Below are 18987 nucleotides of genomic sequence, written 5' to 3' on the forward strand. Positions count from 1 at the left end.
ATACTTTGTTTTGCTTTTAACGTGTGTGTGTGTGTGTGTGTGTGTGTGTGTGTGTGTGTGTGTATGACATGTGTGTAGATGCCCTTAGAAATGAGAAATAGATCCTTTGGAGCTACAGGTGGTTAGGTTCAGGGGACTGAATTCTACATCTCTGGAAGAGGAGAGAGTTTAATTACTGAACCACCATTCTAGCTCCAATGCTTAACAGAAACATTCTCAAAGTACTAGTTAAAATGGACCTTTATGGAGCACGAATTATGCCTTCCTTTTTTTTTTTTTTTTTTAGTTTGGAGAACAATTATCGACATTACCCCATTATAAAGAAACCAATATACACAAAGATGCTAAAAATAATGGAAAAATAGACCAGCCGCAATTCTGAAAATTTAAGTAAGCCCTTAGTAAGACTGTTCTGATTTTTGTTTTCAGTTCTGAAGTTCATTCACTCAGGAATCCTGGAAAGGAAGCGCTTGTCTCTGCTGTACCTCCCTGGACTTCCAAATGTCTGATGTGTTTTCTTTCCCCTCTTCCTAGTGCCCTGTTGTGTAAACAGAAATCAATTCCATCAATCCTCAAAAATGGCAATAGCAAAAGAGAACTTCATAGTTCACAGAGAAAATATGCAAGAACTTGTGGCATCCAACAGAGTCATTGGTTGAAGGAGGAGAGATTCTATGAAGAGGAGCATTTATGCTGACGGCAAAAAGCCTCATGACGTCGCCCCCACGTGGCCGCAGGAGGCGGTTATCTTGCCCGCAGAGAGGAGGGTCAGCGAGAGGTCTCGCAGGCCCCTTCCTGATAGCATGAAGATCTGCCCTGTGTAGCCAGGGTAAGTATTAGAGCCAACCAGGAGAGAGGATGCGACCGGAGTCGGAGGTCTGGTGTAGAGAAAGATGTATGAGGTTAGGGACTGTCAGCGGACTCACGGACAGCTGTTAGCTTACTTTTCTTAGCAAGAATCCGCTAGAGTCTCCTTGACCTTAGGAGAGAAGTCATCCTGTGTATATTATTTCTGTTGAATCATGGAGAAAGCTTGAAACCATTTCGAAGTCTGAATTTTCTGCAAATTATAAATGTCAGTCTTTTATTGTGTGGATGTGTGCTTATATGACTTTAGTAATTGGATCTGGAGTCACTAGCTCTTCTGAACTTCCTGTGACTGACTTCCAAAAAAGAATATATGAAGAAAGCTATATTGACCAAACGCCGATGCATGTAGTTAACACTGTTAGAGTTATAGAGAACATCTTTTGAAGTATCTTAAGACCTGAAGTGCCACAGTTTGAGCAGGACCAGTCAAGGACAATACATGCAGTAAACTTCGAACCCCTACCTCAGATCTAGCCAATGGACAGGACATTCTCTACAGTAGAGTGGAGAGTGGCAACTGACTTTCACACAAACTCTGGTGCCCCATATTTGACCACGTCCCCTGGATGGGGAGGCCTGATGGCACTCAGAGGAAGGATAGCAGGCTACCAAGAAGAGACTTGATACGCTATGAGCATATACAGGGGGAGGAGGTCCCCCTCAGTCACAGTCATAGGGGAGGGGAGTAGGGGGAAAGTGGGCGGGAGGCAGGAATGGAAGGATACAAGGGATGGGATAACAATTGAGATGTAATATGAATAAATTAATAAAATATTTAAAAAAGAAATCAAAGAGGAACAAAAAGACTGAATGCTCAAGCAAATGGGACATTTCATTTAGTGTATGCTGCAGGTTTTTTAGGGTAGCAGCCAACTAGTGATTACTGAATTTGTAACGAAATAGACTTTTAGTTTACTGTGAAGAAAATGCTAAGATGCTGAAGCACAGTCTGGTTCCAAAAGCAGATTATAGTGTTAACAATGACATCAAATAGTGAAGAATTAAGAGGACATTCTTAGACAGGTTCTAAGTTTATGATAGAGTATAGACAGTATAATGCTATATTTACATCTTTGTTTCAAACATTGTTTCTGTCTTCTAGGACAAGAAAAGCAAGCACCATGCCCTTGACATTTTAGATGAACCATGTCATCCTGATCTGAAAACATCAGAAGAAAGAACAAGGTATTCTTCTGATCATATGTAGTTCATGTAGAATAATGGTCAAGTTTTCAACTAAGTATTTATATAGGCATCAAGACTAAGACAGAAAACGAGAGAGTACATAAGATATTTTTCCTTGAACACACTTTTAGCAATGGTGTCCTTCCTTGGACTCAACAAAGATGACTACAGTTTGATATGGTGATGGTATGGGAGTGGAATGTGCTGACCTCCTGGTCTACTGGACTTTGGAATTGTGGGTCATACAATACAAACATGCTGTATAAAATCTTCAGCCTCATGCATATGTCTTTCAGTGAAGAAATAGTTAATTCATTAAGGAGGTCTGGGTCTCCAGTGCTTGATTCTCTTATAGAATAAACTGTCTCTCCACATCCCCCACCCCTTCTCGTCCCATGACACCATGAAGAATAAAAGAAAGGTTTCAAAGAAAATTGTAGTGAACTTTTAATCAAATCACACATTTTATGGAAATATCTGATAGGGTTATGAAATTCTAGGCACTGAAAAAATAATAAAAATACAGATATTAAAGGTTTATGGTTATGTACATTATATCATATGAGCACTGTATTAGGAGTTTAGAAAATTGTCTTTGTTTTTTTTTAAAGTGAAACTAAAGAAATTCACATTTTGTGTAAGAGAACACACTCTGGTGGATTTCTCAAGCCTGATGGTGTCCAAGGACTGTATCTTAATGAACAATAAGCTACAGATAGAAAATAGAAGTCAAAGAAAGTTGATCCAGGAATGAGTTATTGGGTGGTCAGTATGAAAATACAAGGCTCTAGAGACACTATCTAGAGTCTAGACTCTGGAATGTATTCTGCTTAAGAACTTATGTGGTAAGAAGGAAGAAAGGTATAGTCTACCTATGCTAATAGATCAGAATCAAATAACAAACATCCAGTGGTGAAATTTGAGTCTGCTGGTGTGAACAATACCATTTCAGGACAGTGTTGGTTGGGACTGACTTGATGATGTGGAATGTGCCCAGCGACAGTTGTGATGTATAACTTGTCCTCTCTCTCAACCTTCCTTCTTGACACAGATAAGGCAGATATTTCTTCTGTCAAACAAACAGTAAGTGACCATTCTAATGTGCTTTATCATACCAATTACTTTAATGTTGCCATGAGTAAAAAAGCCATGGTTTGAAAACCCAGAAATTGTTCTGTGAGTGGTACCAATAAGAACTTTCACAATGCTATTACAGAAACAATCATATCGGTTTTATAGAAATTAACTTTTCATATCATTATGTAAATAGATAGTATATCTGACCCTTATGTTTTTAATTTGTTACACCCACAGTAGAACTGTGTTTACTGGAAAAGTGAAAAAGTGTTAATGATGTTTATAACTTAAAATATGAGATTACATGCTAAGAATTATTAAAGCCAGGATAGAGGGGCTCCATGAAGCTGCATTAATGACTTGCTCTTTTAAAAGTGAAACCTTGATTTTTATTTTTAACTATGTATAATGGAATTGAAGTCAGGTGGTAACAGGAAAGATGAGTATCTCTTCACCTGAGCTGCTTTTAGTATTATCCTAAGGGTGTTATCCTATTTAGAAGAAGCAATATGGGGGCAAGCAAGAAAGTCTTTTAAATGCAATAATATTAAGCAACCTTTGTACCAAGTTGTGGATTTCCTAGAACTGAGCAGAGAAGGTCTTTTCTATGCAGGCTTTTCTATACAGGGCCTTTTGATGATAATACAAGCACAAGGAAAAAAATATAGACAATTTCTAATCGCTCTCAGAGAAATAGCTGATTCTAAGGTGTTTGGTCATTTGTGTCTGCATAATCTTAACTCTGATATCTTGAATAAATTCTGATGTAGATAAGTAGATAGCTCTCCTGCTTACCGAGACTAAGAAGTTGAGTGATGAGACATAGTGAAAAAGGAACTGTACCCTTTTCCCACCACGAGACAGATGATGACTGTAAGCAACACAATTAGTTATGAAGGAATCTGTTTTGTTCACATTCCCCTTTGGATGAAGAAAGGGCAACTGCCATTTGCAGGAAGACGCTTGGAACTCCTGAGCCATTGCACATACAAGTCAAGGGCAACCATCAATTTATTTAGTTCATGTCCCTTTTAGAGACAGTGTGGTTCCGCTGTGATTTCTGTTTGCACTATATAGTGACTCTTGTCATTGAACTACTAAGTTATAGGTGCTTGGCATACCTTAGGTCACCCAAGATCCCCCCCTCTCTAGTCCCCGCACTGCTGACTTCAGTGAAGACCTTTGTTTGCTTTGATAGCTTCCAGCCATGGCTTGTTTCCAGGCGATGCTGTTTCTCTTTGCTTTGTTGCTGCAATCTTTGCCCACGGAAGGAAAGGTAAGTGTAAAGCAGAAACATCCTCTCAGAGTAGCCTGCCACTTTGGGAAATGGAAGGCTACTGTGAGAGCAGAAGACTCCACAGTGTATGATAGGTGACATAGATTTCACAGAGCGAGTGGGAAGCTCAGAGCACTTTACAAGGAAACAGAAAGAGGGAACTAAGGATATTCGCTCTATCACTCTTGGTTGTGACAGCCATTAGTTGCATGTGCCTACTGGGGACACGAAAAGGCAAAATGTATTCCAAGCATGAGCTTAACAGGCATCAAAGATGTAGCACAAGTTCAACAGCAAGAAACCTCACAAGTATTCCTTGTTAAAGAACGAGAGAAGATTATTTTGTATAATTGGTCAAATAACGTATTAAGTTCAGAGCACTGTTGTTAAGATTGCTAAAGACTTGCTGGCTACCCACAGTAGAAATGTATTTTCTCCAGCAGCGGAGGCCAGATGTCTGAAGTCAAGGCTTGCCTGGAAAGTCCCCCCCTCGTTACCTTATAGTGACTTGTACCAATTGCTGTCCTTCAACAGGTTGCCATGTCACTCTGGTCTACTTCTTCATGTTGACATCTCCGCTCTTAAGTTTCTTATGAAAACACTTCACACAAGATTTAGGTTCCACTTGAACATTTTAGGAAAACATTGTGTCAAGATCCCAATCTCAATTACTTCTGTAAAGACTTTTTCTTCCCCAGTAAGAATATATTTACTGGTCCTTTGAATTAGGATATGGAAATATCTTTAGAGGGCAATCACTGAACTTATTACAGATAAATATATTGCTGAAATTAACCTTTTACACTTCAATAGAGCCATCTCCAATTGAAGTCACGAATCACCCCAAATTTTATTTCTAAAAGATAGCATGTTATATAAGTTTAAAGAGTTCATTAATTATGAGTCTTCTGCCCAAAGTATTTTCAACATTCTTTATTTCATACCATTTCCATGTGATTGCTACAGAAATTTAAAAATAATCTCAAATTTGCATTTTTCCTCTATTACTATATTTACCTCTTGTAGTTATTGCTTACAAATAATTGGACTAGTGTTTAAATTGAAAAAAAAAATCTGCTACTAAGTTCTTTCTACTGTGTTTATCAATGACCATGAAGTTAGCATGTACAACATTGTTACTGTGAGAAATCTTGAATTCAGACCCTTGATTTCACAAATGCTTTTGTGCTTTAATGATCCCGGAGTAAGGGCAGTCATCCTTGTCAGAGTGTGGAGGGCTTACACATGGAGTTCACTTCCTCGTATGGAAGCCTGTGAGTATGAGGTGCCATGGTCCTTGTTGTCTTTTCTCACACTCTGCTCTGACTTTTAGCATTGACACTTTGAGTGTTGTTCAGACCTCATTTGGCATTCATAGCCGTAATCAGTCCGTGAAGATAGTCAAATACTTAGACTAGAGAGAATTTGCTTCTTACCCTCCCAGAACTTTCTTATATCAGTTTTCCATCTTTTCTCCTAAATTGATTTCCCCCTTCCCGCCGAAACTTCATAATTCTCTTCTCACTTTCTGGTCTAAATTTTGGATTTCATTCATAAAATCATAAAATTACAAAGCAAAATGCTCTTGGGCTTTTGGCACCACTAAATGCTTTCTTGTGCTTCTTGGCATCGTAACTTTCTGTGCTTCTTTGCAGCCCTATGGACATTGTCCATCTTTTAAAATCCCGATGCAGAATCATCTTTTGTGAACTTTTCCTTATCCTCAATGATTGATCTGTCCTCATATAGACTGAACCTATCAGATTTGAGGAAGCCATATTTTATAATGCAATATGAACTCAGTAAAGACAAATGCCATTTTTTTTTTGTTTTAAGCTTGATACACATTTTAATTCCTGATCCTCCCATAAAAGCTCTGCTGGTACTCATCTAAAAAACAATAATTACATCTACAAGTAAAAATTTCATGTACGAAACACAATGGCATAATAATCAGAAAATAATTTCTTATCCCAAGAAACCACCATTTTTGTATTTTGAAGTTTAAGTGACATTTTGAGGATCATAGGAGAAACATCGCAATGTCTGATGTTTCAGGGATGGTTCGTTGTTGATTCTTGGCTTGAGAATCCACTATGCCTTAAGAACATGCAGCTGTGCCACATCTGTATGCTCAAAGCATTACCTAGCAGTCTCTGTTTTATTACAAATAGCAGGAACACAAACCAGGAGGTAGACAGACACAGAGTAAAAACTGGTCAATGTTGTGTGGTCAGAAGTATGAGGACAGAAACTTGAGAGTCTTGAGGGAGCTCAGTATTGGGGAGGGGTAGGTAATACTCCAAAATATCAGAAAACCTACTATGAGTGATGTGTCTCCCAGACAGACTACAGAATCTTGCTCACACCCATGAAATATTGCAGTCATCTATGAACTTAAGCATAGAAATCACCCAACAATCAAAATCCCCCTTCTGCTCTTAGAATTAGCTGCTGTATATACACAGTCATTAAAATAATCTGAAAATATGAACGATGTACTGATTCCATTTATTACTAAGTTGAGCAAAGTGAGGAACATTCCGTTGAGTAGATGAATTTGTTGCCCTCAAATTGTGTGGAGAACATTTAACATTTACACAAATATTTTTAAAGTATATATTGAGTATATACTTTGGGAAATGAGTCGTCTGATGGTTTTGCTAGAGTCCTGGATGGGAGACATGAATTTGGACTGAATCTGAATGTTCAGATGTGAGTGCAGATGTCATGGAGAGCAATGTTCCCTCTAAAGTCTAGTCTTCACTGTGGTGTGACTGTGATCAAATGTGAATAGACACGTCTTAGGCTCCCTACTATGAATAGTTGATAATACAATATTATCTCATTTTTCACTAAAAAATTTCATACAATATATTTATTATATTTTCTCCTCTACCAACTCCCAAATCCTTCCCACCTCATTGCCTTACCCAACTTTATTCTTTCTCTTTCTCTCTTTCGGAAAATCAACACAAAATCCCCAAACAAAAAACAACACATCCAAAACGAAGACAAAAGTGCCAAAAACCAAGCAAAAAGTTTACAACAACCCAACCCAACACAAGACAAAACCAATAGAGTCTCTTTTGTGCTGGCCAACTGCTCTTAGGCCTAGCGCCTGCTTTCGAGTATGGTTGATACTCTCACTGACACTCCATCGGAGAAGACTGCTTTTTTTCCTTTCAAGCATATATCATTTACAAATCACTACTCAGGGGTGTGACCCCATGTCCAGTGTCCCCTTTGAGTGCAGGGATTCTTGCCTGGTAAACCTGTACAGGTCTTGTGTGTTCTGCCACAGTCTCTGTGACTTCACATGTGTGTTGGTCTTGTGTCTGGAAGGCACTGTTTTCTTGGAGACATCTATCACCGCTAGTTCTCAGCATCATTTTTTTTTTCATTTATTTGCTCATCTTATATCCCAATCAAAACCCCACTCCCCCCTCTTCTCCCGCTCCTACTCTCTTACCCACTTCTCCCATACCCTCACCCCTACTACTGATCTACATCAAGTTAAATCAGGACTAAGTGCCTCCTCTTTCACTAAGGCAAAACGAGGCAGCTCTGCTAAGGACACAGGATCCATAATTGCCTCTTCCACATAGATCCCTGAACCTTGATGGCAGGGCTTTGACGAAGACATCTCATTTAGGACTGAGTGCTCTGAAGTTTGTCAGTCTCTGCACACTGTCCAGTTGTAGGCCTGTATTAAATCCCATCTACTGAAAGGAGAAGCTGCTCTAGTAGGGCCCGGATGATGCACTGATCTATGGGTATAACAATATGTCCTCAGGAGTTATTTTCTTGCTATGTTGCTTTGGCAGAGTAATAGTAGGTTTTCCTCTAGACCACATGGACCTATAAGATCTCAGGCTCTTTATCATTTTAGCAGAGTCAGGCATGGATTCCATCTCGTGGAGTAGGCCTTAAATAAAATACAAATGTTTTCTGTTACTTCCATAATATTAGTGCCATATTGTAGCAGCGTATAATGAAGGCAGATTGTAGTTGTAAATCTGAAGGTTTGTATCTGGCTGGTATTGATTACCTTTCTTCTCAGGTCATGTGCAGCATACCACCCAATAAGACCTTTTACAGCATATATTCTTTTTCTTTTTTTTAATATTTATTTAGTTATTCACTTTACACCCCAATTGTTGCTCCCTCCCTCCTTTCCTCTTGGTCCCATTTTCCCTCTATCTACCCCCTATTCCCCCTTCCCTACCCCTCAGACAAGGGGAGCAACCCCTACTAACGCACCCCAGCTCATCAAGTTCCATTAGCTCATCAAGTTCCACAGTGACCAGCAAAGCAGCCCCACCTGCAGGAAGTGGGCAAAAATCAGGCGAAAGAGTTTGTGTCAGAGACACCCCACACCTCCACTCCCACTCCCCTTGTTAGGAGACCCACAGAAGATCAAGCTGGCTATTGGGTACATATACGTAGGGGGCCCAGGTCCAGTCCATGCATGGTTCTTGGTTGGTGCTTCAGTCTCTGCAAGACTCCCTTCCCAGCACCAGGTTAGTTGGCTCTGCTGGTCTTCTTGTGAAGCCCTTGTCCTTTCCCTCACTTTTCCACAAGGCTTCCTGCCCTCAGCCCAATGCTTGGCTGTGACTCTGAGCATTTGTTTTGACCTGCTACTGAGTGGAGCCTCTCAGACATACTGTCATTAATAGTGTCAGGGGTTGGCTCTCTCTCATGGGGCCGGTCTCAGCTTGGGCTGGGCATTGGTTTGCCATTCTCTTCGTCCCTGCTCCATCTTTATCCTTGCATATCTTGTAGGCAGGATACATTTTCGGTTGAAGTTTTTGTGGGTGCACTGGTGTTCTCCTTCCTCCACTATAATTTCAGTCTAGTCTTCTTCAGTCTCCGTGACCCTTCTCCTAGGAGTCTCAGCTAGAGTCACTTCCATATCCTCCCAGGAGCATACTGTATTGAAGGTCTTCAGCTTGTCTTAGAGATGCGCCCTCCCACAGTTAATCTTCTATCTGCAAGCCCTCTGTCCTGCCCTGCCCAACTCTCCCCACATGTGATACCTATCTTTATTTCTCTCCACCCTTCCTCTCCAACTACTTTCACTATCTATTCTGTTTCCCCTTTCTGAGTGAAATTCAAGCATCCTCCCTAAACCCTCCTGTGGATTTAATTAAAACACACACACACACACACACACACACACACACACACACACACACACACAAACAAAGCTGAAACAATATTAGAGCTAGCATTTGTGGCCTCAGAGGAATTTTTAACTTGCAGTGAATTACTCATTTCCAAGTCTTCTGCCTACTCATTTATATTAAAACTAAGTGCTTACTTAAATTTATTAGTATTGCAAATCACCTAATATTTCCCTTTCTGTTTGCATGCTATTATGTGATTCATCGTTTTAAAGTGATTTTTGTTCAAGTAATTTTTTAGCTGTCTAAGATGTTCAGAAAAATGTCAAAAATTTTTTTTCCTCCAGAATCCAGAGTTTGCTTCTTTGATAACCACCCAAAAAGATATCCAAAGAGAGATTGTAAGTAAACACAATGAACTGAGGAGAGCAGTTAGTCCTTCTGCCAGTAACCTACTGAAAATGGTAAGGGACTGTGGTTGAAATGGTGTGAGCCAGATGTGGAGGTGGGATATAGATTTGGAGGGTGAAGCCATTGGTGATGGCTTCCATTATGGTTTAAATAAAATATTTATGGGGTAACAATTGAGATGTAATATGAATAAATTAATAAAATATATTAAAAAAAGAAACAAAAATATTTCTGTTTTGACTTTGCTATTTTATTTATATTTTTATGTGAGAAAGACTGTATTGTTTTCATTTTAATATGGTTAAATTGCTTTTCAGGTTTGGGATCTATTAAGTTAGGAAGAATTAGAAGCCTAATCTTTGAGCATCCTGTGTGAAACATTTTGTTCATTGTCTTTCCTCAGCATGTATCACAAGCCAGCCTCTCTCTCTCTCTCTCTCTCTCTCTCTCTCTCTCTCTCTCTCTCTCTCTTCTCTCTCTCTCTCTCTCTCTCTCTCTCTCTCTCTCTCTCTCTCTCTCTCTCTCTCTCTCTGTGCGCGTATGTGTGCCGGCACATGTAAATATTGTGCATAGGTGACTGTGGAGACCAGAGGCATCAGATTCCCCATAGAACTTGGTTATGGACAAGGATGCTGGTTTTCTCAACCACTGAGCCATCTCTCCATTCTCAAGCTCATACCCTTCTTAATGGGAAGCATTTCCCAGGGCATTGTTAATGGAAGATTAACCTATGAAAGCAACGGGCACTAGAGAACTTGTAGTAACTCAGAGAAGCTTAGATTATTAAAATATTCTTAGAATACTTCACACATATCAACATTTAGCATAATTTACACACATCCTAAATGTGGCTTTACAGTTAATGTAGTTTGTCCTCATATATATCCTTAATGGACTTGTTTTTATGTGGATACTGGCATATACTGTAATTACACAAACGAAAGAGGCTTGCTTTTAATGTTCATTATTAATCAGCTTTATTAATTAATTTAAATATTAGTGATAATTAGAAACTACTTTGACAGAAGTTATATAGACTTGCTAATTAATCAAATTATATGCTTTCATTATTGTTGGATCATTGTAATTTTCTTTTCTTCTCTCTCTCTCTCTCTCTCTCTCTCTCTCTCTCTCTCTCTCTCTCTCTCCCTCTCTCTCTCTCTTCCTCCCCTCTTTTGATATTTAGGAATGGAGCATAGAAGCAACAACAAATGCTCAAAAGTGGGCTAATAAATGTGTTTTAGAGCACAGTACTGCGGAAGAGCGGAAAATCAGTATGTACTTTACATATGGCTACTGAATAAATGACTAAATTCTATATTGAGTCCTTTGTAGGATATTTCATTAAGACTTTGAACATAAATACTCTTTATACAACCTCTCAAAATCATTTACTTATGTATTCAGATATAGTTATAGTAATATAGTTCATGTTCATTTATATTTTACATATGATCCATGGAATTTATCATTTGCTGTCTTCAAGCACATAAGCAAAGAAGATCATCTCTATCCTTAAAAAAATCTCAAACTAGAAAAACAACATTTAGAAGAAAATGACAAGCCAGAGAATACACTGAAGTCATATCATACTAGATATTTTTCTTCAAGCTTTATCAAGTCTAATCTTCTGCCCCCTCATTTTGATATTGCACAGTTGTTCAGCATTTTGATATCTGTGTTTATGGTATATAATTGTTGTCAGTTGTTGCTTAATTTTGCTGCAAAATACTTCATGTTTTGAAATCACATTCAAAATCTATGTAGACTGAATATTTTGTTGATGTTATTTTAAAATTATGTCAAGCAGTGAAGTGGTTTTCCTCTTTCTTTCCCTTTCCTTTCATTTATCTATTTATTTTTGATTAGGCAGGATCTCACTTTGTAAACCTGGCTGTGTGAGAACTGGCTATGTAGACCAGGTTGGCTGTTCACTTTCTGTGATCCTCTTGTCTCTGACCTCCAATTCTGGGACTAATGATGTGCAATCCCAAGCCCAACACAAGTATTGTTTTCTGTGTTGTGGGTTTGATGGACTTATAGATTAGTGTCGAAGACTCCAAAGAGCAACAGGACACATTTGATGGAGTAGCACAGAAACACGAGGGAGGCAGCTGGATGCACAGACTTAACATAAAACGTTTACTTATATCTTGAAGCATGTTACACATAGAGAAGCCCTCTGTAAAAGTGGCCAGTCATCACTGTGTTGTTTCCATTGATCTACTGTTATTTTATCATTGCTGCTGTAATAATAACAGAACTGTGAAGAGATAATCAGATCAGTAGAAGACTGACAGAGTCTCAGAGATCAAGTGTACTATTATATTGTTCCTTTTCCCTTCTATTAATGGAGGTACTCTAGCATGCTTGATAGTCATTTTATGCAGTAATGACTATTTCAAGTTTATACAGATTGAGGATGTGGTTACCATGAGGCTTGTTCTGGCTGTGCCTAGTTCTCCAAGAAAGGGCTTGAGTCTGTGAAACCCTCTTTTTGCTTGACAGTTGCCTCTTTAAAAAACTGCATCAAATGCCTTTGTCCGATTAAAAAACCAGACTTTTCTTTGTGAAAACTGATGAATGTGACAGAGGAGAAAATGCGCAAATTGTTAGTCATTGACTTTACAAAGCTTACATCATAAAGATGACAGGACACAAGGCATACACACATGAAGAATTTAGTGCCTAGAAGACTGCAGTTTTGACACTACAAATAGAGAAGGCTTTTAAAAGAATAGGGTTTCATAGTCTATTCAAATGTTTGCCTGCTTAGGCCACCTTGGTTGTATCAGATGGCTGACTTCTCATCTGATTAGTTAATCAATTATTTAAATAATTAAGTAGTTAACCTAAGTAACAGGCACTCTGTTCCTACCTGAATCAAGAGTTTCCCACTATACTCCCGATGGCTGAAGTATAACATTTTGCATTTTTGTAGTCAATTTATCTTGCCACCTTGCCGTTTATTGTTTTCTTCATAAATACATGCCTTCCCAGATATAAGATGTGGTGAGAATCTCTATATGTCAAGTGACCCTACCTCCTGGCCAACTGTGATTCAAAGCTGGTATGACGAAAAACAAGATTTTACGTATGGTGTGGGGGCTAGACCCAATGCAGCTGTTGGACACTACACTCAGGTGGGTAGAGCATGTGGTGATGGCAGTAACTGAGGTATAACGGACCAAAGCTTCTCTAGCTTATGGACCCTTCCTATATTCAGTTGGAGGGGACAGGCTGAGTAGGTGTTATATATATAGTCCTATCATTTAATTGATACCTTAAGGTATATAGATCTGAAAAACTGTTGATAGGAAAGCATATAGTACATATTTCATTATAAATGGAAAAAAGAGTGGAACCCACATTGCATGGTCAGTATTTAAAATGTATTAAAAATAAATTTTACTACTGTGATTTCAAAAAGTAAATATATTACAAGACATATTGTATAGAATAAAGCACCCACATATTTATGTGTTAGATATGTTAATATTTATTTTCGAGTATTTTACCAGTTTTATAATGAGTATTCATGTTTTTTTTTTCTTTATCTACCATGGACTTGTAGCTTGTTTGGTATTCATCTTTCAAAGTTGGGTGTGGAGTTGCTTACTGTCCCAACCAAGATATCCTAAAATACTTCTATGTCTGCCACTACTGTCCTGCGTAAGTATGCACTTCAGAATTAAATGTGTATAATTTGACATGCAATTTAATATGTGAAATTTCTTATATAAAGCAAACTAGAATCACAAGTGTAGCTCCACCAAGGGACGGGTGAATGTGAGCCATCTCTCTAGCCCTCAGGGCTTTTCATTTATAAGATCGAGACAACTTGAATTTGTCAGAGAAGAGAGCAGTTCCACAGTTCTCAATGTACAGATCTTAGATCTCCTTCATTGTTCAAGATATGATGTCCTTGCTTTCAGTTATCCTTCCTTGGGCTCATGTACGTTCAGAGACCGTCTGTGCTGTGGACTTCTCTAAGATGTCATGTTATCTCTTTGGCTAATTTCACAGTCCAGGACTGGCCATGTTTGATGCTAGAACAAATGGTTTCAGCTGTTGGTTTACAAACAGGAATGGTACACCTTGCTTTCTACTTTGTTTCTATTCAAATATTTTAATTGCTTACTATCTACAAAAAGAGAGACTGCTCTTCTAAATATGTAACCACAACATATTTTTTTAGTTTGAATTAAACATTTACTTTTTGAGAGGGGCAGGGAAGCACACTTCCTGTCAGATTTCTTTTTTGAGATGGTTTCTCAGGTGACATAAAACTATACTAGGAGAGGTTTTCAATTGAGAATTTGTTTTTCCGCACAGACATCTTTTAGGGTTTACTAGAGAAGATTCCCAGACCATGGCTATAAATACCTAAATCTATTGCTTGATCATAAAAGCATCACACAGGTAGGCATAAGAAACAAGATCTGAGGGGGATTACCTCCCCCTGTATATGGTCATAGGGTATCAAGTCTCTTCTTGGTAACCTGCTGTCCTTCCTCTGAGTGCCACCAGGTCTCCCCCTCCAGGGGACATGGTCAAAGGTGAGGCACCAGAGTATGTGAGAAAGTAATATCCCACTCATAGGGGAGGGGAATAAGGGGAAAATGGGGAGGGAGGGAAGAATGGGAGGATACAAGGGATGGGATAACCATTGAGATGTAACAAGAATAAATTAATAAAGGAGAAAAAAATAAAAAATAGAAAAAAAAGAAACAGTACCTAGAATGAATACTGGAAAGATGATGGGGAATGGACCTGCATAGCATTGTTAGGAACCCAGTAGTTTCTCTAAGTGCTCACTCAGTACACTGAGACCCAGCTGCACTGACCTGGCCTCTTGTTCCATGCGCACAACTAAGGTTTAGAGTCCTATATATGTTCACACTCATCAACTGACCCACGTGGTAACGATCACGAGTCACAAATTAATTCCTATAAGATATGATACCTTAGATGTTGGCACATGTTGAAACTTTGCAAACTGTCCTTGTTTCTTAGTGAAAATCAAAATTTTGCACATATCTCTTTAAGGACTGGCCTGAGTAGCTTAAGTACATGTTGCTAACCACACACAAACAATATATTCACCCTCGGCAATAAGAAACAAACACTGAAACTCTACGCTCTATTTTAGAGTAACTTTTGTATATATCAGTTTCAAACAGTATTTAGCAATGAGCAATTTTCCGTCACCACTCCCATTTAGGAGTTATTCTTTCTCTGGAGTCATGTGTGTCCTTAGCCCAAACTTTGCAGGGTCTTGCCTTAGTGACTGTTTCATCCATTTGGCAACAAAGGGGAAATTTCTGGATGCCAGTTACCACAATTTCTTTACTCAGTTTGATGAACGGCCATCAGAGAAATGGTGTGATGGTTAATCTTGGTTCTCTCCTTGGGTTGAGGACTTTCCTATATCAGATTGACCAGTGTCCAAGTCTGTGAGGCGTTTTCTTGATTGCTTATTATTGTAGGAGGGTCTGGCCCACTGCTGCCTATACCAACTTTAGGCAGGTAGACCTGCGTTACAAAGGAAAAATAGCTGAACTTGAGCCTGGAGGCAGCCAGTAAACAGCATTTCTCCAGTCTCGGTTTCAGGGTTCCTGCCTTCGGTTCCTTCAGTAATAGACTGTAACCTATGATCTGTTTCAAGCCTTTTCCTCCCCAGCAAGCTGCTTTTAGCCAATGTTTATATCAGCAACAGACAGCATACTAGAACAAAGGGCTCACGTATGAAGTGTTTTCTTAATTTGGATTTTTGTCTGAATTACACTGTTGAAATTCTAATTTTTAGTTTTGTTTACAAAACCTGAAAACTGTGCATAACCATGTATGCATGTTAATTCATGCTTCAGTGCATACAAGCAAGACCAAGGGAAAAATAATTGTTATGTTTCAAATTCCAGGGGTAACAACGTGATGAAAAAGACCACCCCTTACCAGCAAGGGGAACCTTGTGCTAGTTGTCCCAATAACTGTGAAAATGGACTATGCAGTAAGTGTGTGGTGATCTATTGGTTGTTTATCATAGAGTTAGCATTTTATTTTATTCTATGGACTGGATAATTGATTAAATTGGTATATTCTTGGAAGACGAAAAACCTACCCAAGGAATGTTAAGATAAATATTTTATACAGCTTAGTAACTTGTTATTTGTAATGAAAATAAATTTATGTATGTTACATAATGGAACATTTACCTCAATGTCTATGATGTGCTGAGACTATTCACTGTGTCCGTCCTTAACAAATCATTCTTTAAATTTAATATCAGTAGGCCCAAATTGGTATTTAAAAAATAAGAACATAGGGTTGTAGATATACTTCAGTGGTTAAGAGTACTTGGTGTTCTTACAGAGGACCTACATTCTATTTCAGGGACTGAGCATTGCTGGTTCACAACTGACTATGACTGTAGTTTTAGGATATTTAGTGTCCTTTCTGCCCTTTGCAGGTACCTGAATACAGGTGTTGGAGATACAGATATGCAAGCACACATATATATATATACATATAACTTAAATATTAAAAATTAAATCATTGGACTGGAGAGATGGCTCAGTGGCTAAGGGCACTGTCTGCTCTTCCAGAGGTCATGAGCTCAATTCCCAGCAACCACATGGTAGCTCATAACCATCTATAATGAGAGCTGGTGCCATCACCTGACTTTCAGGCACACATGCAGGCAAAATACTGTATACATAATAAATAAATGTATCTCTACAAAAGTTTTAAAAAATTAAATCATGTATATCTATAGGAACTGAGACTATGTTTTATTAATCTTACATCTCACAATGCTAGTCTTTGAGTTCACTATGCTTATGTTCTCATTTCTATATTATTATACTCAGAAACATAGTGTTTACCTTTAAAATGATCACTTTTTCTATCAATACATGATAGTTTTTGCAAACATTGAGTTACAATATCCAATCTGCCTACAGCATTGGCTTATAGAAAAGACATGGCTGCAAATAAAGGAGACAATAAATACCATGCATCTTATTTTTTAATAAATAGAAATGGGCATAACTATCAGGTTTTAGCATTTCAGATATTTTTTGTTAAAATTACTATGATAGAATTAAGAAGCTCAAGTGTGTTCACTTTTATTTAGCATTCTTCTTGACTTAATTGTGTACCAAAAATGTAAAACATTAGTATCAAAGCTACAAATTAATAAGAAAACATGTTGAATGACTGTGCCTCTGCTGAATTCTACTTGCTAAACAGTTTGGAATCTATCTTATTTTCAATGGATATTCAAATTTTAAACAAAAGAGACTATCTCTCAAGTTCTCTAAAACTTCCTGACCCCAGTATAAAGAAATCATAAATGAAAGCCAACACAGAAGCAGTGTGGAAATGCACTTTAAATGCACTGGGTATTATTTCGATATAAGCCAAAGGAACAGTCAGTGTTTGAGTGCTGAGGGCATCCTGGTAAGAAGTAAAGGAAATAGGGAGGATCTTGGTTTCTGCTCCAGACTTAAATGCATTGTTGGAATTCCATGTCCTTGAGATTGTAGGAAGAATGTGAGCAGACCATGGCCGTGAGCAATCAATTTGGAAGGTCTGAGGAGTTCAGAGGAAAACATGACAGATTGCTCTTGTTTCAGCCCATCTACAAAGGGTAGTTACTCCTGAAAGCATAAAGTTGTGTCTCCAAAATGTGAGATGAAAGAAAGAGTCTTTATAATATGTGCCTTATAAGCACAGCCACTAATGGACATGTGTCCTGTGGGGACTTGAAATGGGCTAAAAGTTGGGCCAAGAAGCTTATTTAACTCACCATGTGTTAAAATAGCTACATTACCTAATGGGTTCTGTACTTGACTCAGCAGATAGACATTGTGTGTGTGTGTGTGTGTGTGTGTGTGTGTGTGTGTGTGTGTGTGTGATGAGTCACTGAGCTCAGCCAAGGTCCCCTGTGTGTCACTGGAGACCCACCACAGCGGTGAGATGCTAGTGTGTTTCTCCTTCCGACCTCTCTTGGGCATTTTAGTGAGTAGAGTTTTCTGTTGCTCCTTCAGATAATGTCAAGACAATAACTGACTTTGCTTTCTTTGTAGCCAATAGCTGTAATTTTGAAGATTTCCTCAGTAACTGTGAATCCTTGAAGAATTCAGCAGGCTGTGAACATGATCTGCTTAAGGAAAAGTGCCAGGCTACTTGCCTGTGCGAAGGCAAAATTCACTAACATGTCCTGTGCGAAGCATGAGGGACTACCAGAGAAGGGGTACAGGTGTAGCTGAGACAGGGGAACATAGATTAGTGACAAGGCGGATCCCAAATGACCAGACTTCTCTCCATCCTGGATTTATACAGCCATCTCTTCACGCAGCCTTTAAACAATGGTCTCACTTAGGATGACAGCGTCGGATTTCGACCAACTTTGGTACTTTAAATGTAAGGGAAGTGACTCAAGTGGAGAATTTTGAAAGTTGTACCAAAACAGGTCTTTCATTCAACCTCTAGAACTTTGAAAAAAGGTGAGAGAGAGAGAGAGAGAGAGAGAGAGAGAGAGAGAGAGAGAGAGAGAGAGAGAGAGAGAGAGAGACAGAGAGAGAGACAGAGAGGAGAAAGAGAGAACTCTTTGTGTCCAGAAACAATTAATATTGGAAGAAATGTCTGTAGCAACATCACAATCAACTTACTCCACAGTGTCTAGCAGGATGAAGCTTGGCATCTGCATTTCTATTATGTTCCTTTAAACACAAGTAACCACCTCTTTCAATAAAGAACTCAAGCTCCTACATGGACATGATTTTATTTTTTTTAATTCTTTTATTTTTGTCGATATACATTTATATTATTACACATACATACAATAGATTACCTATGGCAAGAAGAACTGTGACACAATCAGGAATTATATAAACGTTACATTCTTAGTGTTTTGGCTATTTGTATTTTGACAGCCTTGAAGAAAACATCTTTCCTATCAAGGTGCATCTAAAATTCGGAGTGTAAATCATTATCCATAACATTTTGTCATTATCAACTTCAAATATCTACCTAGAT

The 18987-nt window shown here is 38.5% G+C and overlaps 1 protein-coding gene across 5 annotated transcripts; it reads left to right on the forward strand.

Annotated features, from left to right (window-relative positions):
* The first annotated feature begins 705 nt into the window (after positions 1 to 705).
* On the forward strand, positions 706 to 18738 carry LOC311580327 (cysteine-rich secretory protein 2-like). 5 transcript variants are annotated; one of them, XM_084751799.1, is made up of 10 exons: positions 706 to 829; positions 1973 to 2055; positions 3107 to 3138; positions 4311 to 4408; positions 9882 to 9998; positions 11132 to 11219; positions 12946 to 13088; positions 13520 to 13617; positions 15867 to 15955; positions 18036 to 18738. In XM_084751799.1, exons 4-10 carry the CDS (start codon positions 4340 to 4342, stop codon positions 18161 to 18163), a joined length of 732 nt encoding a protein of 243 aa, XP_084607925.1. In that variant the 5' UTR covers positions 706 to 829; positions 1973 to 2055; positions 3107 to 3138; positions 4311 to 4339; the 3' UTR covers positions 18164 to 18738. The 5 variants fall into 5 exon arrangements, with proteins under 5 accessions (XP_084607925.1, XP_084607924.1, XP_084607926.1 ...); XM_084751798.1 differs by having other exon boundaries at positions 4331 to 4408; XM_084751800.1 differs by lacking the exon at positions 3107 to 3138.
* The last annotated feature ends 249 nt before the right edge of the window (positions 18739 to 18987 follow it).

The sequence above is a fragment of the Acomys minous genome (assembly GCF_964271855.1).
Source record: "Acomys minous genome assembly, chromosome: 13".
Lineage (NCBI taxonomy): Eukaryota > Metazoa > Chordata > Mammalia > Rodentia > Muridae > Acomys > Acomys minous.

Excerpts from the sequence above, each read along its gene's own strand:
- LOC311580327 (XM_084751799.1), top strand. The coding sequence starts at position 4,340 with ATGGCTTGTTTCCAGGCGATGCTGTTTCTCTTTGCTTTGTTGCTGCAA. Across the intron at positions 4,409-9,881 it reads CTTTGCCCACGGAAGGAAAG|AATCCAGAGTTTGCTTCTTT; the intron begins GTAAGTGTAAAG and ends TTTTTCCTCCAG. Across the intron at positions 15,956-18,035 it reads CTGTGAAAATGGACTATGCA|CCAATAGCTGTAATTTTGAA; the intron begins GTAAGTGTGTGG and ends CTTTCTTTGTAG.